General features: G+C 36.8%; 3 protein-coding genes across 6 annotated transcripts; all 3 read right to left on the minus strand.

The window, feature by feature from the left end:
* Window positions 1–306: 306 nt before the first annotated feature.
* LOC144572940 (protein ALTERED PHOSPHATE STARVATION RESPONSE 1-like) lies at window positions 307–5,650 on the minus strand. The gene is made up of 4 exons (XM_078322585.1): window positions 4,463–5,650; window positions 3,022–3,197; window positions 1,782–2,005; window positions 307–1,328 (listed from the first exon to the last, which is right to left on the minus strand). The coding sequence occupies exons 1-4, from the start codon at window positions 5,505–5,507 to the stop codon at window positions 536–538; spliced, it is 2,238 nt and encodes a 745-aa protein (XP_078178711.1). The 5' UTR covers window positions 5,508–5,650; the 3' UTR covers window positions 307–535.
* A 4,137-nt stretch (window positions 5,651–9,787) lies between these two features.
* On the minus strand, window positions 9,788–14,743 carry LOC144573524 (uncharacterized). Of its 3 annotated transcripts, XM_078323306.1 has the most exons (6): window positions 12,329–14,743; window positions 12,140–12,240; window positions 11,523–11,687; window positions 10,517–10,592; window positions 10,355–10,418; window positions 9,788–9,922 (listed from the first exon to the last, which is right to left on the minus strand). In XM_078323306.1, the coding sequence occupies exon 1, from the start codon at window positions 14,343–14,345 to the stop codon at window positions 12,687–12,689; it is 1,659 nt and encodes a 552-aa protein (XP_078179432.1). In that variant the 5' UTR covers window positions 14,346–14,743; the 3' UTR covers window positions 9,788–9,922; window positions 10,355–10,418; window positions 10,517–10,592; window positions 11,523–11,687; window positions 12,140–12,240; window positions 12,329–12,686. The 3 variants fall into 3 exon arrangements, with proteins under 3 accessions (XP_078179432.1, XP_078179434.1, XP_078179431.1); XM_078323308.1 differs by lacking the exons at window positions 9,788–9,922; window positions 10,355–10,418; window positions 10,517–10,592 and adding an exon at window positions 10,705–10,886; XM_078323305.1 differs by lacking the exons at window positions 9,788–9,922; window positions 10,355–10,418; window positions 10,517–10,592 and having other exon boundaries at window positions 11,348–11,687.
* Window positions 14,744–16,749: 2,006 nt separating this feature from the next.
* Window positions 16,750–21,570, minus strand: SCY2 (SecY protein transport family protein). 2 transcript variants are annotated; one of them, XM_078322587.1, is made up of 12 exons: window positions 21,079–21,570; window positions 20,867–20,955; window positions 20,713–20,792; window positions 20,514–20,603; window positions 19,657–19,748; window positions 19,407–19,490; window positions 19,177–19,318; window positions 18,131–18,250; window positions 17,608–17,737; window positions 17,400–17,523; window positions 17,218–17,301; window positions 16,750–17,111 (listed from the first exon to the last, which is right to left on the minus strand). In XM_078322587.1, exons 1-12 carry the CDS (start codon window positions 21,479–21,481, stop codon window positions 17,095–17,097), a joined length of 1,455 nt encoding a protein of 484 aa, XP_078178713.1. In that variant the 5' UTR covers window positions 21,482–21,570; the 3' UTR covers window positions 16,750–17,094. The 2 variants fall into 2 exon arrangements, with proteins under 2 accessions (XP_078178713.1, XP_078178712.1); XM_078322586.1 differs by having other exon boundaries at window positions 17,195–17,301; window positions 21,079–21,569.
* Between the last annotated feature and the right edge of the window lie 158 nt (window positions 21,571–21,728).

Raw genomic sequence — 21,728 nt, forward strand, 5'->3', positions numbered from 1 at the left:
CACCCCTAATATAACCCTTTGGGTGAATTAACGAAATTAATCTTTTTTTGCTCAAAATAAATTATTGCCATGAAAATAGCTCCTGATAAATACATGAGCGCTTACACTTCAATGTTAACCATGTACTAATCCATGGTAAATACTTGTTAGTTCGAACTTCTAAAGCAGGATATTAATATTCAAATAAGATGTTACCTAATCACCTTCGGTCTGAACTTTGTCATGCATGTTCATAAATCATAGCTGTACTTAGAGAAACCATACATAAAAAACAAAAGAACGTTTAATTCAGCAAAAGCAATTTAAACACAGCACTGACATGCTTGCTAGACTTGCCAAGGCATCTCCAAAAAGCATCTCTGTTTAAAGTTACAAAGATGGATAGTTTAAACGAACTCTTCTCCCTACATCTCCCTAGACGGCTAGAGCCTAGACTACACCAGACAATAAGAAAAACAAAAAGGAATAAATACCATTATACCATAATCAACCAACTTAACGTACTCTTACCATACTATCTACATATATCTCAAGTCTAACTAGCCACCTGATTCTGCATTCTAGACATCGATCTCAAATTTGCATGCATTTCAGAACAATTCCGCGAAAAATCTGACAAAGCTCGGAAAAGCTCAGGCAGGTGTGTTTTAAGACTTGCCAGAGATTTCTCTCTCACTTGCTTTGCCAGCTTATTATGTGCTTCTAACTCGTCATCAAGACGGTTTTTCAGAGACTCAACCAAGAATCTCCTCTCTGCCACCAGATCCTTCTGAGCAGTACCACCTTCACTTGGGTCAGCTTCTGTCATGGTGTTTTTGTGCGCGTATTTCTGGTACCAGTCTTCAAAAGACCGACACTTGCGCTCATACTCTTTACGGGTCTCCAGATACTTCTCCTTTTGCTTAATCTCATCTTGTTGTATGGTCCTAATTGTGCTCAAAACTGCTAAAAAGCTGCTAATCGCACTTTTTGCAAGCTCATCAGGTAATCGCCCCAAACTATCATGCCATGCATGTAAAAGGGCTTGAATAGGAGGCTGTTGTGGTCTTGGTGGAGATGATACCTTTTCTTTTAAACTGCTTTCAATTGGGATTAGGTTTAGTTTTAACCAGCTGTTTAGGAATTGGATGTACTCCTTTTGGTGAGTTACAAGGTCATTGAAATGTGAGTGCCACTCTTCTACAATTCGGCACAGCTGACTGGTGCGTCCATGGTGGTGCTCAGTAGTTTCTATAGGCGAATTTGCGACATCAATGGATCTAAGCTCTATAACTTGTTTTAGTTGGCCTTCATGGTGCTTGTACATATTCCCCCACATTTTCGACATTCTGTAACAAGGTGAACAACACTAGGATTATTGCAAATTAAAATTACTCCTGATATTATATTATAGAAATTCTGGATAGCCCGGGAAATATTAAAGTGTTGCAACCTCCACCCAATGCAACGCACATAATAAGTACTAACAATAAAACCCCTAGCATCTTCAGGATAAATTCAAGATAAATAGGGATCCATAAATAACACCTTATGAAAATTAGATCAAAATTATCAGTAGTCTAGAACAGAGCATTCACTGACCTTTACCAAGGGCTTATCATATTTTGAGAATCATCTGAAAACCATTTTTGCCAATATTAATATTTATTATTTAACCAAATTGTTGACATATAAGTTATAACACAAATGAGACCGGCTTTGCAATTTCTCACTACTAGAAGGCCTTTCTACAAGTTTCTCAAAAACTTAATCAGAGACGAGAAAACAGAGATGTAACTTACTCGTCAGCTAAAGACACGAGTCTAGGATATAGCTGGTTGTCACGCAAATGTTGAATTTCTGACACAGTACAGTCCAAGGATTGCATATCAACTATGTATCTAGTGTGCAAATGGCTCACAGCTGCTTTAGTTTTCTCAAGAGCTTCAATACTGGCACCATTTCTCTTCTGCTTGTTTAACAAGGCAACCTTCCTTTGGTACTCTATTTTCATAAGCTCACCTGCCTGTCCAAGATAAATATTTCTTCTAGTATTAGATCCCATTAAGAGTTCTTCTCTGAATTGTAATGTAACGAAATTTCAATAGAGAACTCCCTTCTGGATAGCATGTTAGCAACAGGGGTCTTACAACTGGTACCACCCTTTACTGTCAAATATGTTAATAAGGCATTGGCCAGATATGTTATTTTAATAGTAGATTTTGCAGTTGTTATATTTTTTACAATATTTTTATACGAATTTTACATTGATTTGTAACATATAAACATTGGATCAACTAGAAACTTGATCTCTTCATTGTAACAAGACATAGAGTTAAATTTCTTCAAAGAAAGACCCACCATTTATTGCTACGTGTAAAAAATTCCCTTAGTAATAATTGCAATTGTCTTCCAAAACAGCAACAACACTAACTTGAGACTAAAATGTAAGTAAAAGGAATACAACTTCACCGTCCTCTTAATGGACATTTAATCACTTTAAGTGCATGAAGGCACCTGACCTTCAGTTCGAAATTTATCTTTTCTAATTTCCTTTTTCCTTTTCATTTTTGGATTCAACTCCCTGGTTCATTGTCAAATTATCACCCTGGGTCTGACTTTGGTAAACAACGTTTCCAGTTTGTGCCGTCTTAGTCCAATTATTGTTCTTCACCCAAAAACAGATAACACCAATTAATGAAAAGGAAATTTTAATCGGATATTTTGATGAGAGGGCTTTGATAAAAAAATGACACATTCAATGTTGATGCTAACTATGAATTTCATTCACTTTCCGGCCTAAAAATGATGGGAGGGACTAGACTGGCCAAAATGGAAAGTCTAGGGACTGAAATGCTAACTTAGAAACATTTGGAACCAAAGTGGGAATTGGCTGATACCTCAAGGACCTTTTGTAATTTGTATAACTGTACATGTTAAATGTTAATATTGACCAAAGTTCTAGGCCCAATTTGCATGCCAAACAAGTAAAAGCATATTTGCCAAAATTCTACAATCAGAGCTCTAGGCCCAGTTTATTACCTTGACTTCATCAAATAACTTTTTCTCCCAAGCAAGCATTTTATCCAGTACAGTGGCAAGAGTTTCCAACTCATCATTATCAAAATCATCCCTTCCATCTTCACCATTATGTAGCCCTTTAAACGACCTGTTCCATGTTATGATTTTCATGACTCTGGCAGAATGGTCGATTTGCCCTGTAAATACAACTTCTATATTAATTATGTTCTTATTGGTTTTAAACATTGTGCACAACAAGTCGTTGTACAGTTGTACTGCTATTTGGCATACTTATTATAATGCAAGCAATGGTCCGACACGGTATCTTTCATTACAGAAATGCTATTTGTCAAACACAACAATTAACTATTCAGAAAAGATTATGGTTTACTAAGAAGGAACAAGCAAGTCAACCAAAAATTAATAACTTAAAAGAGGACTTCCGATAATAATTTTGTATCTGGCAAGTTGCAAACTAAATCACAAATTTTCATAGAACAACATCTTTCTTTGAACTACTCTTAGCTACTTTTAATACCCATATGTACTTTTATTGGAGCGTGTCAAGTTGTGATGCTGATTGAGCACCAACCAACTTTGACAACTATTCGTATAGCAAAATTAACACAGCTATCAAACTAGCCCTCAAGATTTTGTACCTGTTAGGCAGGGTTCACCAACCAACTGGTAAATCAGTGAAAGGAAATTTTCAATAACGAAACCCAAAATCAATCTTTAATAGCTCATAGTCCCAAATAACACTAATTAATTGAACATGAAATGAAGGGACACAAGCTGAATCTGTGAATGCTGGTACATGAGGTACCTAACAACTCATTGTGCATAGAGAATTACACATGCATCACTTAATCAAGGAACCAACTCCATATCATGAGCACATCAAAGCATTCTTTGTAAAGAAATTTACATTTGGATAAATCAGTGATATGGAAAACATGCAGACAGGAATTGCAAAATTGATCATTTGAACCAAAATCCCATGCCTAATTGTCTCAAGGAAACTTGTCGTAAATTTTATAATTTGGTCCATCATTTAGCAGATTAAGCCAAGTAAATAACATATTAGGCTAAAAAACAGACGTTTTAAAATTTATGACCTTCGCTGAGAAAGGTGCTAGAAAGGTAAACTTTTCACAACATGAAACACTAGCAAGTATAATAAAACTAGTGGGGAAAGTTCAGAAAGTGGTAAGAAAACAACTTTTAACTAGTTTGGTGGTTCCTTGTCAATGAAAACATATGAAGATCACCGACAAATGGTCAAATAGTTCCTTCGACCTGCTTTCAAACAACAACCAAGTGTAAAACAAACAAATTTAGTCTCTTTCATCGCTACAGCAGACCAATAACGAGAATTATGAAAGTGATAGTTCTCCCCAAGAAGCAAACAGAGTTTCAAACAAGAAGAAAACAAAAGATCAGCAGAAAGCGACATCATTACCTCTGTTATCAGCAAAATTGGAGTGATAGTGCATCCGATTGGCCTCTAACATCTTTGACACCTCATGCGCACTCTCTGACGCCTTCAAAAAATGATCGTCAAGCTCTGCCAGGATGTGCAAGAGATTGACGCCTGGATTCTCTGAAGCCACCATCTTCCCTCTCTTAACATCCAAAGAAGGAGCCGAGGCAGCATGCTGGTGGTGAATGGTGGGACCACCTTTCCTCCCTGGATGCTTTGGTGGTAGTGGTGGCAGGAGATCAGTCTGAGGTGGTGGTCGTGGCGGCTCTGGCGTCCTTGGCTCCTCTGGGGGAGGAGTCGGTGGCGGCGGTGGGGACCGTGTGAACTTATCATCCTCTTCCTCAAGCTCTTCATCTCTATCTGGTCCGATCTCTTCACCACCACCAAGAGAAGCACCTGACATGCGTGCATCCATGGCAAAGAAGTAGTCCCATTCCTGGTGGACTGGAGGCGGCGAGGGAGGAGGATTGATTTGATGAGTAACAGAGGCGGGTGGAGGCTTCTCAGCTCGTCGGATGTGGTGGTGATGGCGGCGCCTCCGGTCGTCTAGGTGGCTATCATCCAACTCTTCCACTTCTTGCTCATATTCTTCCTCTTCCTCTCGAATGGACGCCGAATGTAGAGGAATAGGCTTGGAAGGGAGCTTGTCAGGTGGGATCTCAGGCATGCTGATGGAGCGCTGCATCTTCGCAGGAGAAGGGGAGAACTCCGGGAGGGGAGGAGGAGGCGGAGGAAGGTTGTCAATTGGCGGCCTCACAGCGGCCAAAGCAGCGGCGGAGATGGGAGGAACTGCGGCGGCGGCGCCAGAGGTGGAGGAGCGGGAAGGGGAGGAGGCCAGGGGGTGTGACTCGCCTTGTGCGAACTCGGAGAGAGCGGCGCCAGTGTCTTTGAGGGACACAGCGTAGGCGGAGTGGGCGGCGGCGAAGGCGTTGCGAGAAGAGACGGCCGACTTCATGAGCAGCCGCCGCTCCTTACACCGCGCCACTGCTTCCTCATTCTCGATCCGCGACTGCGCACAACCCATTGCTGTTCTCTTAGGCTCACCGAGCGGTGATCCGACCAGCTCTCGGGCAAAAATACCTTAGCTTGCTTGGTACATTTCACTTCACTAGCTCTTGCTCGGCTTACAGTATTAAGTGCCGCTTGTGCCGCTTCCCGAGAAAAGACAACAAGAAGAGGGGGAGAGACATATTTGCTTTATTGGATGCACCTGAAACAGCATTTACTGGTCACGCACAAGAGAGATTTTATTGGCTAGTCCCAATGCAAGTAGTAAAGAGTGTAAAGTTAATGGTGCGCCAGGTGTGATTTTGTTTTGAAGCGAGAGGGTTCTGAGCGTTCTGAGAGCAGCGCGTGCTTGTCCTTGGAAGTTTGCCTCTTCTCTAGGAGAAAATGGAAATAAAAAAGTTCGAATGTTAATCTCACTTTATAATTTACTGACACTTGACATTGTTACGACTTACTAGTTACGAACTTACGAGTACAACAATGAAGAGACGCAGATAAAATCTCTTAAGATTCGTGTAATGTCTGATAATACGAACGGTGTACGGTAGGTAAATCAACGGCAGTCGGCAGACGTTACCAAAGACCAACCAACGGTCGAATCAAAATGGAAACGGTGGTGTTTATCGAAAAGATAAGAAATTGGAATTTGTGGAATGCATATCCTCTGCATTAACTCAACAAGAAAATTTTTGAGTTAATGAATATCAACCGTCTGATCTTAAACGGAGTCAATCCGGACTTGATTATGATATCTTTGATATTAGTGTGGATTTAGTCTGCACGAATCGTCAAGCAAATCGGATGGTCAATATTCATTAACTCAAAAGATTCTTCGGAATTTGTGTGCGTTAAAAGGAGAGGCGTTACAAAAAAGGAGCCGCAATGATCCGTCTTTTCGAATATTTTTTTGAACGGTATGTTCCAGATAGACACAACGTGACCGTAAGACTCGTTCATCTACAATAATTTTTCATTTTTCCCTTTTACAATCAGGTCCCGGATACAAAATGAAATTGTAAAAAGTAGTAAAAAATAATTTTTCATCTGCAATACTTTTTCATTTTTCCCTTTTACAATAATATTTTGAACGGTATGCATATTACGATTTTGGATGGTCCAGGATTTTCAGATCAAGTTATTTTTGAAAAATCTAGTAAAAGAATTTCAAAAAAATATAAAATTTGGTTTCCAAATACATATTAATATAGAGAATAAGATAAACGGTTCAGATCAACTATTAAAATTTTGAAAAATAGCCGTAACACCGACCAACCCGTGATATGCATAGTAACATAAATTCACTCAAATGAAAATATACAAAAACACAACTAGAATGGGCTTCTCGGTTGAAGTCTCGGCCGAAAATTTTCTTTACGGATTACATATTTTTATTTTTTGAGGGAGAAGCCCGTAGGCGTTACGGATTACATATTGCCTTGCCTTGCTGGTCATATTGGTGGTCAACTCAGTTCGGTTAGCAGTAAGTAGTAACTTATTTCGTTTTTCTAACTCGTTACAAGAATAAAGGATCTTTTTTCTACTTTTTACTGACACCGTCAGAAGATTAAGTTTGTTGCAGGAAAAAAAAAAAGAAATTCATTGTCAAGTAGGCTGTCAGCTAGCTGGCTCGGGCTGAGTTGGGCCTTGGTTCAGCTCATTAATTCTGGTCCGAGCCTGTACTGAGCAGCTAGATTTAGGTCTTCTGAACCAAAAGCCTTGGCTTAGCTTGTGACAAACCAGTCCAAGCTAGCTCGCGAGCTGACGAACTAGCTCATTGGAGTTTATTGGGCTACTGTTATGTAAATTCAAAAATATAAAATAAGAAAACTTATTCATACATGCAACAGCCAAACCCACTAAATATTATAAATACATGCAACAACCAAGCCAATTCATGCAATAACCCACTAAATATTATAAATTCATACAACAACCAAGCCAGTTTATATAATTAAATTCATACAACATATAAATCAACACAAAATACGCGCGGGGGGGGGCTAATAGGCCGAGCTGGTTATGGACCAAACTGGCTCGGTCTGAGCTGACCTCTGAGTCAGCTTGTTTATTTTGGCCCGAGCCTAGGCCGAACTAGCTCGTTAACAGCTCGATCCACTATTGAGTGAGCTGTTAGCGAGGGAGCTAGAGACGAATCACGAGCAATCTAAGAGCTACGAGCTTTTTTGCCAGCCCTATCAATGTCAACTCGTAATGTATATACAAATACAACTCATAATACTAAATTAACAAAAATCTTTACAAGTTATGGAACAAAGAAGTAGTTCAATTTGTGATTGGCTCATCTAAAAATTGTTACAAATTTTTTTGACTAATTAGCTGATTATTTTCAATTATAACTGATTATTTTTAATTATTTTCTATTAATCATTTGATGATATCTTATCCGTCCAATAATCACATACTGTTATGTACAACACGGGTCTAACTCAATTTTAGTCGGCTCGTTGATAGCCTTACTTTGACCAATGCCGCATATATATATTTTTATATTCCTCCATTACATTTTGAGAATCTGGTCATATTTAGCTCATTAGCGAACTGATAATTCAAATTTAAATATGACAAAAAGTGTGTACGTGGCATCCTACCGAAGAGAAAGCATGTCAGTAAGATTAAACAACTAGAGTAAAATATTCTTATTAGTTTTAGTAAAAGAAATATTCTTAGTAGTTTCTTTCGTTCTAGATAGCGATTATAGCTTAAAAAAAACTATAGCACAACTATAATTAGTTATTTAGAATTATTATAAAAAAAAAATAGTTAATAGCGTTATAACTTTTGAGGTCCGAAAAAAGTATAGCGGAACTATTACGTAACTATAGCTAGCTATTTAGAACCCCATAGAATAACTCGAGCCTATTAGATTGTTTAGAGTTTTAAAAATCAATCATTTTATTTTTATTTAAATAAGAGTAGGGATCGATTACCATAATTTTAAATTACCACAAAATTACCACTACCATTTTCTACACTTTCAAAGTTTAAATCGTCGATCCAAACTGTTCAACATAATCTCTATAATAAAATGTGTTTGCAGATCAAATTTTACTTTTTATTTTTTATTTTTTTACTATTTATTAAGTATTTTATAAAAATTAGTCAAATTCCGACAATTGAATTTTGTACCCATCTTAATAAATAGTAAAAAAATTCAAAAAAAAAAGTAAAATTTGATGTGCAAACACATTTTATTGTGGAGGTCATGTTGAACGAGTTGGATCGATGAATTGAAATTTGAAAATATAAAAAATAATTATGGTAATTTTAGTAGCTTAAATTGTGATAATCGGATCCCTCCTCTTTAAATAAAAACAGTAAAAAGTTTCTTCAAGGATATTTGTTTCAAAGATGGTACGAAATAAATGTCGAGTTGCTTATTTTTCATTTTCATTATATATATATTTTTATACTATACGGGAAATGCTTTGTTTGAAAGTTGAAACTCGTCATAAAGAACGAGAAACTTATTATCAAGGCAACGGACATTTTTTCATCATACATTAAATGGAGCCATGGAGACAAATCCATTCACAATCCCTTGATTAATTTGGCAATCATAAAAAATAACTTCTAATTTTAAAACCTAACATTTAGTATATGATTTGTACTGTATGTATACCATGTACATAAAAACAAAAGATTGAATACAGGCATTATCCTTCGTTAAATGACTTGAAATTTACAATGATCCGTATTTCACATTTTAAGTGGAATATCAAATCACTCAAATTGCATTAAATTTAATCAATAAAATGAACAGTATCTCTGGTCATATGTTCCAATTCTTGATAGAAACCTTGGTAGTCAGCTCATCCAAGGCTGCTAATGAGCAGGCCCCCTGTTCATACCAGGTCCGGTTCAGAACTAAAATGAACTAGGCCCTGTTCATGATCAGCCCAAATAAAAGAGTTCATGTTCATGATTGGTCCGTTCTGTATTGTTCATAACAGAGTTCGGTTCATAATTGAGCCCTGTTTAGAACAGGCCCGTTTCAACGAACTAGGCTGAACAGTGGACAATCAATCGGGCAGCTGCGGAGTGCTATATGAAATTGGTCCGGGCCTTAAGTACCAAACGCAAGTAGCAACCTTTATCCAGCGTGTACAAACCTTTACGACTTTGAAGAAAATCATGTTTAATTAATTGATCAATTTTAATTAGGTTTTCATTGAATGCGCTGGAATTGAGAGAAGTAACAGTTACCATTAAAGTTACCAATAATTTTACACATAATCCAGTGATTTAAAAATCACCAAAATGAAACCAAAGTTCATCGACTTCTATTTAAAAATTAAACCTTAATTATAAGGTTCGACCAATAAATTTAATCTCTTCTACATCCAAAGATGACCCTTGCTCCTCACCTACCTCTTGAAAATGACTTCAATGAAAAAGAAGCCCTTTCGCATCCTGCGTTAAAATGACAAGCATGCTAAGATATTAGGTCTGTTTAAGCACTGAATCTATAATGCATTACAGAATCTTCAGATATTAGGTTTGTTTAAGCATGCTATGAGATATTCAAGTACCTGACCCGGTACCACTCATTATACAATAAAAACTCTTATACACTCCTGAGTCTCCTTTGTTTATGTAAACTCACAAGAAATCTCAAAAGGGTCTGTTTTAGTTTATGTAAACTCAGAAGAAATCTCAAAGCTTGATTATTAACTAAAATAGTATACAAGTACTAGATGCAAAATTTCAATACCAGTACTTTGGTTTCTTAATAATTCTGTCAGAAATCAAATCATTCTACAAACTCATCAGGTCTACCACACCTGATCATCTAACAAATTCAGGAAATGACAATTTAGAAATATCAACATAAATAATACTAACCTCATTGAGGGCCAGGATTTGACCGTTGATCTTCTTGGCCTTCTTCAGCTTCCTCAGAAAATACCTATCGAACAAATTTAACACCAAATAATTACAATTCAAAACTCAAAACAAACCTTAAACAAAATCAAACAACAGCAGATCTCGGATCTAAAATCTTACCAAAATTTCGACTTTGCTTCATCCTGTAGATTTTAGGTTGCTCATTACCGGGAGTTGGGAGAGCTCTACCGACCACCTGGAAAGAAAATATCAAGAGAAAACATCAGTAATCTCATTCATACAAACCGATATCAGTATAATTCGCTTATTAGTACAATTTTACTGGCTTCATGCTGTGTTTTGTTTACCACTGAAAATACCATATCAGTATAATTCGCTTATTAGTACAATTTTACCCCAATAATTGAAATAATTAAACGAAAGCTAAACTTGAGTTACTCTCTTAACTTAATAAATTAAGCCAAACTTTGCATCAATTCAATGTCGGTTGTGGAATGCAATCCACTAGTAACCTTAGCCACACTCATTCCTAATAAGAGTGCAATTATTCAAGAATACTGATAGAAAATATATTAGAATAAATGACAACAGAAATGTCTACCAAAAGCAGTCATGTACTAACACCGAACTGTACCAGCAGCACCATTTTTAGGTCGGATTTGTAATATACCAAAATCGAACTGTACCAGAAATGTCTTCTTAGAGATGTTCCTAACTAGTTTATACTATTTTCATTTCCTGTGTAATGGAAAATTTAGACTAACTGTACCATTTAGAAGGACAGTACCACAGACTGTTAGGTTTACCAGTCCATATAAAGCAATTATGTGAATTCATCTAATTATAAGATCATGTACTTGGTAAATTGATAGAAAAAAAAAAAGTAAAATACAAATGTCATCAGCTAAGTAGCTATAAAATATTTCTATTCAAGGGACAAGTTTTATTTTTTTATGGTTTTGTATTAATAAGTTTTATTCAAGGGACATAAGTCTGAAACCATGCATCTGTTGAGAAAATTGATGCTATAGATTAAAAATTTAAGCATCACATATAGTTATTACAAACCTTATTAACCAATATGAAAAAATCATTATAGCACCCTAACAACTGGGTTTTATTTATTATGCGAAGACAGGTATTTAAGTATGAGAAAAGATAAGACCTTGGTTCCAGGTACTATCTCTTGGGTAATAGATAGGATTTGAGAGTACTCTATTGCAGTGATTTCAGAGTAGCCATCAGTAAGAACAAATCGGAGCAGGCGGCGATTAGAATTTTGAAATGAAGCCTCTATGCTACTCTGGTATATATCCCTCGTAGATACAACCTGTCAAGTGAGATATATTTAAAATGTGAAACTATTGCTACAACCTCACTGTTAATCTCAATTATAAACAAGAATCAGTGGAAGTCAGTGAGTACTTGTAATACTAAGGTAACTGACATTTCATCTCTGGCAATTCAAGATACCAGTAAATCAGTCCACACAAGCACACATCATAACAGTGAGAATTTCATGTTTCCCACTTGTAGTGAAGGCTTTCTAAGCAGCATATCAGAATTTCATTATATTGATGTTGGTCTGAATTGTTAAGCAGCATATCAGAATTTCTAAGCAGCATATTGATGTTGGTCTGAATTGGTCTGAATTGTTCGGGAGCATAACAGTCAGAATTTCAATGGCAGTACAAGCTAAGTAGCTATAAAGTATGCTAGGTAGTAGAAATAATAGCCTAATAGAAAACATAGTCAATAAACTTTGCAAGAAATAAATCGTACCAGTGAAGAAGCAGTCGAAGATAAAACCGAGAGAGACTAAGTGACTTTGCTGGGAAACAACCAACTTGCAAGAAATCCTTCAGCGACTCCAGTTCATTGGCCTGAAATTTCAATGGCAGTACTTGAGGGAAAAGAGAGACGAGAAGAGAAGAGAAGAGAACAAATTGAGAGAAATTGAGTGTAACCAACCTCGTAGAAGAAGGGGCGCGGTGGAGAAGAGGGGCGGCGGCGCGGCGCGATGGAGAAGAGAGGAGGCGCTGTGCCTCTTGAGTTGGCGTTAGGTTCGAACCGTTCGATTGTTCGTGTTCGAATAGGAATCGATAGGTTTGAGTTTGAACTGTTAAACGGGTTGTCCAAAGGCCCTTCAAGCTCAGCCCGGTTCAACTGATCCAAACAAATTGTCGGGCCTATTTGATTTCATCCGATTAGTAGGCCTCAAAACCGTTCAAGTAACATATTGTTCAAACACTGTCCGATTATTGTTCGGCCCGTTTGTCCATGGACAAATCTGTCCAATTAGCAGGCCTACTCAGTACAGCTCCTGCCATCATCTGATTTTGAGAAGTGTGTCAAGAATATAACAGAGTGTATAAATCTCAGTGTTCTGACAAGAACCCCTCCAACAAAAAGCCTTGATCAAACTACAATATATGCAGGGATCAATGAAGAACCCTTCTTTCACAATCCATTCTAAAAATTTTACCAATTCATAAATCTTTTCTCCTGCCACTAAACCCCATACTAAATTTACAACCGAGTTAGGTGACCAACCATTGTCCAAAGATCTGGAAAAACAATTAATAGCAGCTTTGAATCTCCCTTCACTACAGAGTAGTTCAATCATAATACCATAGGTAGTATGATTAGGTATAACATTCTCCTTGGTCATTCTATCAAGCAGATGGTACGCATCTTCCACCTCTCCCAAAAAATAAAGATATCGAATCAATGTGTTATAAGCTACCACATTAGCCAAGAAACCATAACTGTCAAATAAACATTTCGCCTTTCTAATCTTACCGGCTTTACACAAGCTTTGTACCACAATGCTAAAAGTCCAGCTGTCAGGTTCCAAACCCTTTTTAAACATGTCGGTAAAAAGCTTTAGAACTGAAAAATATTTACCAACCTCACACAGCTGACTCATTACAGTGTTATAGTTCACCACACCTGGCCGCCACCCAAATTCAGAACTCCTCTCCAAGATACTTTGTGCATGCAGACTGTTTGATCTTTTGCAGAGCCCATCAAGTAGGATATTTATAGTCACCTTATTAGGATACAAACCATGGGAAACCATCTCTTCTAAAACCATAAAACTTCTATCAACCTTACCTGCCTTACAGAGACCATCCATGTATGTATTGTAGGTAATTACATCAGGCTCCCAACCCTTCAACTGGCAATTTGCCAAAATATTTTCAACTTCATTAAATCGACCAGCTTTAGAAAGTGCGTCAATTAAGATGTTATAAGTAACTACATTTGGTACACAATTAACAGCCTCCATTGTACTAACAAGTCGCTCTGCCTCTTCTATTTGACCAGCAGTACAGTAAGCATGCACAATTGGTGTGTATGTGTGTGCATTTGGCACACACCCATCATCCAACATTACATCCAATACACCCAGTGCTTCACTCACCCGTCCAACCTGGCACAGACCCGTTATGAGAGTTGAGTAGGTGACAACATCTGGCTTGCATCCACAATCTCTCATTCTGTGTACAACCTCATAAGCCGATTCAAATTGTCTCAGATAACAAGCATAAAGCTTCACTAAAACTGTGCAGGCCATGGTGTCAGGTAGAACTCCAGATGAAACCATCTCTTTAAAAACAGCAATGGCAGCCTCTGGCTGGTTTGAAGAAAGCAAGGAATTGGCAACTGTGGTGTAACATGCTGTGTCAGGGCGACAGTTAAAGCGTTTCATTTCATCGAACAGGCGGAGGGCATTAGTGGAGTCACCAGCTGACACAAAGGCTGACATGAGGTGGTTGTACTCATATGGATGAGGCCAAAGGGGCCTAGAACCGGGGCTAGGGTTTGAAGGAGAAGATTTTTCTTGAGGGAAGCGCTTTAAGAGACTGGAGAAGTGGAGAAGAAGAGATGCCTTGGAGGTGTTTGATGAAAAGCGTGAGAGAAGACGGAGAGATGGGATGGCCAAGGAAGGTGGGGCAGGGCGGAGGAGGGCAAGGCAGGGCATAAGAGAGGGAAATGGAGAGGGTTCGAAATGGAGAACAAGAGGGGCCCATCGATGTTGGACTGGTGACCGGAATTTAGACACGGTAGCGTCGCCGCCGCTTGTGTTGAACAAGTGTCGATTGATACGGCTGGCCTGCTAATGGGCGCGCTTGAGTTCAAACTCGTCCCGGATTTAAAAGGAGCAAACCCGGACTCAGGCCGTTCAGCTCAAAAATATGTATCCCAGCTGCAGTGTTCTCTTATTCTCAACCTTCTCTTTCTCTCTACGCAAAACCTGAAGCTGCAATGCTGCATGGTTAGCAAAATTTTGTAATTTGTCAAGTGGATGGGGTATATCAGACAAATTACAACAGCAGTTTATGACGCAAAGCTGCCAATTTGCAGCTGAGCACAAATATCACCTATTTAGTTAAAAATAACTAGACAGATATTAGATACGACAGAAGTTTGCAGTACTGTTGCGAAAATTAAACACAGAAACAAAAATAAAAACAATTACTAATAGATACATCAAGGATTTTTTTTTTCATAAATAGAATCAAATTTAAATATTTCAACAAAACAAACATACTAATTTTTTTTTTTTAAATCAGCTCCACTGAAACAAACATACAAACATACTGTGAATCGGTGGAGGCAATTTACTATCCAGGCAGCAAGTGTGATAGATTAAAAAAATTTCTACCTCCATTTTTCATAACAAACAGATCCAACATGTTTGTTTCGTTGAAATAGTTAAATTTAATGCTATTTTAAAAAAAAAAAAATCTACATCGAGGAGAGATCCACTTACCTCCTTTTTTAGTAACACCGAATTACACTCTATATTTTCAAAGTTCAAACAGTCGATTCAAATCATTCAACATGATGGATATGTTAAAATGTGCTTGCAAATCAAATTTTACATTTCTTTAAATTTTTTTACTATTTATTAAGATGGGTACAAAAATTCAATGGTCTGAATATAGCGATTTTGTTAAATATTTAATAAATAGTAAAAAAATTCGAAAAAATGTATTTGATCCGCAAGCACATTTTAATATATCTATTATGTTGAACGGTTTGAATCGACTATTTAAATTTTGAAAACTTTAAAAATATAAAGTGTTATTCGGTGTTACCAAAACAAAGTATAATTGGATCTCTCCTCATCTATATCAAGCAGTGCGTACATATAGATATCGGCCTAGTTGTTTTAGAAATAGTACAAGTTTAACACAGTTTTGGTTAAATTTTGTGTCTCTGCGCATAACACAAGTGAGCCTGTGTTGGCAGATTATTGTCTCTCCCGAAGTGTGTTCTATGCTGGTTCTTTTAAAAATTTAAACCAAAGGGCATTTGATATAAAAGCTGTGTTTATTGAGTCTATGTTTGTCTGCACTTGTTTTAATTCATCGTATCAAATGCAATGCATATATGTTGTTTAATGTTAGGTGTTCTGTGCTGGTTCCTTTAAAAACCAAAGGGCATATGTGCATTACAAAGAAGAAAAAAAAAAACAGAAAAGGAAAGACAATAATATGCCTCTTTGAAGGAGGGGAGGCGAAGAGGTGGAACGAGCGAGGAGACTGGAGAGGCGACGCGCGACACGGGTAGCCGAATGAGGCCGCGCAGTGGTTCACAGCGAGCAGTGAGGCGGGAGAGATTGAGAGAAGGCCAGAGAGAGGAAATGAGATACGGACTGGATCGGTTTCACTCAATTCAAAGTTGTTCGATCCGTTCGTTCAATATAATTTGAGTTGAAAAGCAACAGCGGTGTTTTCGGAAATGAGAGGCCCATTAGCCTTGTACGTTCCATCATTGAATACCAAAGACACCATTTGAAAATAAATGGTACTATAAATAAATATCACTAAAAGATATATTAAATTATAAATGAACGAGTTGGAGCCAACTTGAATTGTAAATGAGCTGAGTTAAACGAGCTGTAAATGAACGAATTACGAGTTCAAGTCTTTTTGCTTAGTCCTAGTGGGGGCAATCTACTAAGATCTGTAATAATAATAATAAAGAAAAAAAAAGCAAACCGCTCAACTATGGAGCGGTTAGGGTATTTATATATTTTTTTTTTATTTAGAGGGTAGATTTGATATTATTTTTCTTTTTTAAGGGTATTAATAGAAATCACGGTTGAATACCAAAGAAACCATTTGAAAATAAATGGTACTATAAATAAATATCACTCAAAGGATATATTATATTATAACTAACTGTGAAAAAAGAACGTCAGCATTGATAAAAAAATTCCCACTGGATTTTGTATTTGACAAAAGTTCTTTTGAAGTCCATTTAGGTCTTTATGTGCATGTATTAAATGAATTTAGTGTACATCCCTTCTTTTTACCAGTCAAAGCCTAAAATCATATGAAGAGTAGATAGATAGCCAACAAAATGAGAATAAAAGATTGAAAGAACCTACAAGTTGTTTTCTATATGTTAAAGTATATTTTCCCTTGTATTTATCCTCTATCAAAAATATAAGGAACATTATCACAACTAAAACTACCTACTGATCCATCCACGCATAAACTTCTAGAAAATGTTAGTTATAAGTTAGCCTAATGAAATTCTATTAACCTCTGAGAAACAAAGCATGTGATTAACAAGGCATATTCTTTAGCAATTCTCTGCAGATGTGTTTCAAGGCGTATTCTGTAGTATGTTTTCTGATTCCATTTCAAGCGCCATATCTCCTCAAAACCTTGCTCAAGGCCGGCATGACATTATATGCTTGATAAGACCTTCTCAATTCAATTATTGAACCCACCTAAGAAATGAATCAAAGGAAACAGGATTAGCACTTGGATTAAAAAAAAATGGTTATTTTATTTACAAAGGTTATGAACTTACAATTATAAGTACTGAGGTGAAACCTATTGCAAATCCCTCATTGATGCTCCTCAGGTAATGGTCGAGTATTGTAGATGAGGTGGCTAATAGGCTTAATAACAACCCTCCTACAAGAATATGTTATATGTAGTGTTACAAATATAGGAAACTGAATCGCATGTAAAAACTTGTACCACGGGGAAAAAAATGGGAGTTTTTCTTGTACCCCAAAAGCGTGTCGATGCTTGAACTTTTGTCAAGTAATCAACTGTTGCTCTCCCAGGTTTTATCTGAGGTATTCTAGCCTCTATTTTTGTCATATAATCAGCAATTTCTTTAGGTAAATTGCCCTGCCATAATTAAGTATAATAAATATAAAAAAATTCATGGCTAATTGAGATGGCAGAACTTAAAAAGAGTTATATAATACTTACAATGTCATAAATATTTAATAGAAAGACAAAAAAGGCATATATCAGGTAGTAAACCCATGGATCTGCACCAATTGAACTATTTGGATTCAACAACTCCTTTAGGTTTTCCCAGAAAGGTGATCCCAACATGCTGCAAGAACAATACATGATGATTTGCAATTAAAGAAGGAAGAAAATAAGATGCTACATCAATCTTTTATTATAGAAAACAGTAAATTACAAGGATGATAGTTTAACCTTAAGACTTCTCACTTTTACTTGACAAAGCTTAGGATAGCTACCGGAAAACATCACTAACATACTTTTTATGTACCTTTTAGCTTTTTATTACATTTTTCATTAAAAGCTGGATTGCAGAATCTAAAAGAAGTTGCTCAGGAATCAGTTGGGGCTACTAGATAACAATACAACATTTATGTGACAATTGCAGATATCAATTTCTAAATTAAGTTTGATAAAGAAAAGAGTAACACTTAAACTCAATGATTGATATAATTTACTCGAGAAATGCCAATGAGTAAACCTCGCTATGATGCTTGGGAATGCCAATAAATATGTAGTAGTAAAGACAGGTTGCATTCCATCCGGATTTATGTTGAAAGGGATGTACGGCTCCACTTCAGTAACTGCTGTACTGTTATTTCTACATATCATATAACAAAAATAAATAATATTCTTCAAAGGATTGCATTAATACATTATTATTTTAGAGTGTTTTTTCACAATGAGCTGGTGTTTTACTGCACTTGCAAGTGAAACCCAACTTTTCTTATGCTTGCAACTAAGAACCCACCATTTTTCTTATAAATGGTAAATAACATCCAAACATTGAAAATAAGGTCAGGTCATACAAAAACTGACGAATCACATTGGTATTTCATATTAGAGTAGGGTTAAAATGCACCATTGGTTTTGTGCTCCAATCATGCTCCACGTCATTTTCTTTGTTTTCAAAGTCCAAATAATCGATCCAAACCGCTCAACATGATCTTCATATTATAAGTTCTTCGAGACCAAATTTTATATTTTTGTAATTTTTTTACTATATTTTTAGATAGGTACAAAATCACTGTTTTCGGAAGATTCTGGACCATCCAAAACAGCGATATTGTACCTACCTACAAAAATAGTAAAAAGAGTTCCAAAAGAATATAAAATTTGGTCTCCAGGCACATTTTAATATGCAGATCATGTTGAGCAGTTCGGATCGACTATTCGAACTTTGAAAACAGAGAAAAGGAAGTGGAGCATGATTGGAGCACAAAAAAATTGGTGTATTTTAACCCTACTCTTCATATTAACACAACCAAATATATCCAAAACAAGTACAAGCAGACAGAAAAACCAGCAATTAGATGTGCTTCGCTTGAATTTGGTTCCATTTATTGATGAAAGAGAAGATATTTAGGCTATAGGTAAAATTGTGAATATTTAAGGAATTCACCTCTCCCATTACAGTAAGTTGATGGTTGGGTAGTTTTCAACATCACAAATTTTTGGTACAATAGCAGATATAAAAATTGGTGTTACTTGCAAACAACCCTGCAATAAATATGAAAATATGGTAACCTTGTTGAAGAAGGCAACTTGAAAGCATAATAGCGAAGCTTAATCTTCCTGCAACTTTCGGTAACTAGCACAGCCCCCATTGTCATGACCGTAAAGATGCCAATTACACCAAAAACATACGGCCAGTAGTTAATCAGCCTCCCTGTTTCAAATAATATTTCTCTATTAACAAACACATAAAAGACCTAGGATGGTAAAAATAGAAAATTAACTCTGTAGTCAGGAACCACCTGAAAACTGAGCTATCATCTTGTACAGTGTTTCCGTATAACCAGTCAATATGGCCGCACATATTATCAAGGAGGAACCATGACCTAGAATAGAATAGGAAAAAGACATTACAAAACTTTCCAATATACAAGGAAGGAAAAAAGAGGATACTGTTAAAAAATTTTAGTGACTTGAAAAATCATCAGTCAGTACAAACCTCAAAAAAATAAATATTATGAATTAGCATACACTAAAGGCAAATAAACTTACCGAATCCAGCTTCAGAAATTGTGTCACATATCCATGATATGGTCATTGCTCCTACAACTAATAAGAAGCTTGTTGTAAGAATATGCTTCAATCTGGGAAAAAGATGCAAAACAGATTAGTCCAAATGGCTTTCATTTGCAACAGCTGTTTAGAAGTTATCTTAAATTGCAACTGCACAAGCCCAACTAGGGCAATAACATTAAAGCTTGTATTACTTTTTCTTTTTTTTAAAAATCATATTATAGCAAAAAGCTTGCATAATCAATACAGGAGAACTCACCCAAACCATAATCTAAACTACCCATGACCTAAATGATTGCACGACACAATTAAGTTTGATCTTAACTGACCCAGCCTAAACACATACACTGCTAACTCTAAATTTTAGATGTAATATATAAAACAAAGGAATGTGTCGTCCAAAAGTATATATCAGACATTAACTTGATTTGCACTTCAGATATCCTGCACTCATTAGAAGCCAATAACATGTCTACTAGCATTAAAAATAGACTTAAAATAGTGGAATCAACAAGATTTAACAACAGACTTTGTAACTTAATGCAACAAAGAACTTGACAGTTTGGGTATGGCAGATAAACACTATTTCACTACAGTAGTCTTGAATCAATTTATTGTGAATTTAAGATTGAGACAATAGTGGCCAGAATAAAACACAATATGGGTCAACTCCTAAACCTAACTATGCAATATCAGTGCAAAGGGAACCCAGAGTTTCAAATTAGCATGCTAAACGCAAGCATGACCTGATACCTAAAATGATCCAATTCAACCCAAAACCTTTGTTTACCACCTTGTATTCTTCTCTACTTCAGCCAATGATAGGGATACCTCACCTGTGACTAGCTGCATAAATTGAATACTGAAGAGAAGTGTAAGAGACCACAACAGCAGCAGCAATAGCAAAGCCTAAAGAAGACCACCATCTGAAAATTGAAAATGGAAGTTATATCATAATCTATAACGTAATGGCATTGAGAAATGGAATTTTAGAAAAGATTAATTCTCACTGCACGATATGGTTAGATAACATACATGTAGGATTTAATCTTCTCTTGACCATCTAAACCTTCTTTGCGTAGCTTTACTAATGGCGGCAAAAGGTGACAGAGTAACTAAAAATCAAAGTAGCTATGTTACTGTTATATATAACTAAGCACAAAGGTCATAAAAGAGGTAGATAACTAACCTGCATAAAAATTGATGCGGAAATATGGTGACTGATTCCCAGCTGAAAAAGTGAAAGTTTCATCTCAGCAGTAAAATCTCCTAGGTTGTCTGTGACAAGTAAAGCAAGGAATACAGTAGTTTACTAACAAAAATGTCAATGAATTTATCTTATTTCGTATATACTAAACTAGACAATGAACAAATTAAGCAACTACAGTGAGAATAGTGTACCAACAGCACCCGAGGCAAAACTGAGATATGAATTGGGTATCAGGCGGCGATCAAAACCCGGTAAGGGAATGAAATATCCGACCCGGCTAAGCACAATAAGTACCGCAGTAACAGCTAGCCGCCTCCTGATCTCGCTCTTGAAGAACGACTCAGCCGCTGCCTCGACCACGGAACCGAGTCTGGTCAGGTCTAAGAACCTGTTTCTGAACTGGAGGCTCCTTTTCTTCCAATCGGACTCCGCGTGTGAGACATGAACTGGAGAAATAAAACGGGGTTTGTATAGTGTAGGTCGGGTAAAGGATAGAGAGAGGTTTGGGTTTGTGAAGAGGGGTTTGGGTTTGGGCTTGGTTCGTCGAAGAAGAAGCGAGATGGGAGGAGCTGATAAAGACACGGCGGTGGCCATGGTGCGTCGGGTCGGAGGTGATCCGACCCGTTAACACCACTACGAGGAAGGAGGGAAAGGAGACTGGTGAAAGAGGGACGAGAGATTAACATCAGAAATTACGGTGCTTGGAGTTGGGCCACCTTGGGCTTTGTTAGTTTACATTTAGGCCCATTTTCAAATTGGCATTTCTTATTTCTTTGCAAAGTTTCATGAAATTAGTTTCCCATTTTTAAATTAAACTGCGTGGGTGTGGTTCTTACAATAT

This window comes from Carex rostrata, chromosome 21 (assembly GCF_964058835.1).
Source record: "Carex rostrata chromosome 21, lpCarRost1.2, whole genome shotgun sequence".
Lineage (NCBI taxonomy): Eukaryota > Viridiplantae > Streptophyta > Magnoliopsida > Poales > Cyperaceae > Carex > Carex rostrata.

Excerpts from the sequence above, each read along its gene's own strand:
- LOC144572940 (XM_078322585.1), bottom strand. The coding sequence starts at position 5,507 with ATGGGTTGTGCGCAGTCGCGGATCGAGAATGAGGAAGCAGTGGCGCGG. Across the intron at positions 3,198-4,462 it reads CAATTTTGCTGATAACAGAG|GGCAAATCGACCATTCTGCC; the intron begins GTAATGATGTCG and ends TTGTATTTACAG. Across the intron at positions 1,329-1,781 it reads CTCGTGTCTTTAGCTGACGA|AATGTCGAAAATGTGGGGGA; the intron begins GTAAGTTACATC and ends ACCTTGTTACAG.
- LOC144573524 (XM_078323306.1), bottom strand. The coding sequence starts at position 14,345 with ATGCCCTGCCTTGCCCTCCTCCGCCCTGCCCCACCTTCCTTGGCCATC.
- SCY2 (XM_078322586.1), bottom strand. The coding sequence starts at position 21,481 with ATGGCCACCGCCGTGTCTTTATCAGCTCCTCCCATCTCGCTTCTTCTT. Across the intron at positions 19,491-19,656 it reads AATTTCTGAAGCTGGATTCG|GTCATGGTTCCTCCTTGATA; the intron begins GTAAGTTTATTT and ends ATTCTATTCTAG. Across the intron at positions 17,738-18,130 it reads TTCCCAAGCATCATAGCGAG|CATGTTGGGATCACCTTTCT; the intron begins GTTTACTCATTG and ends TTGTTCTTGCAG.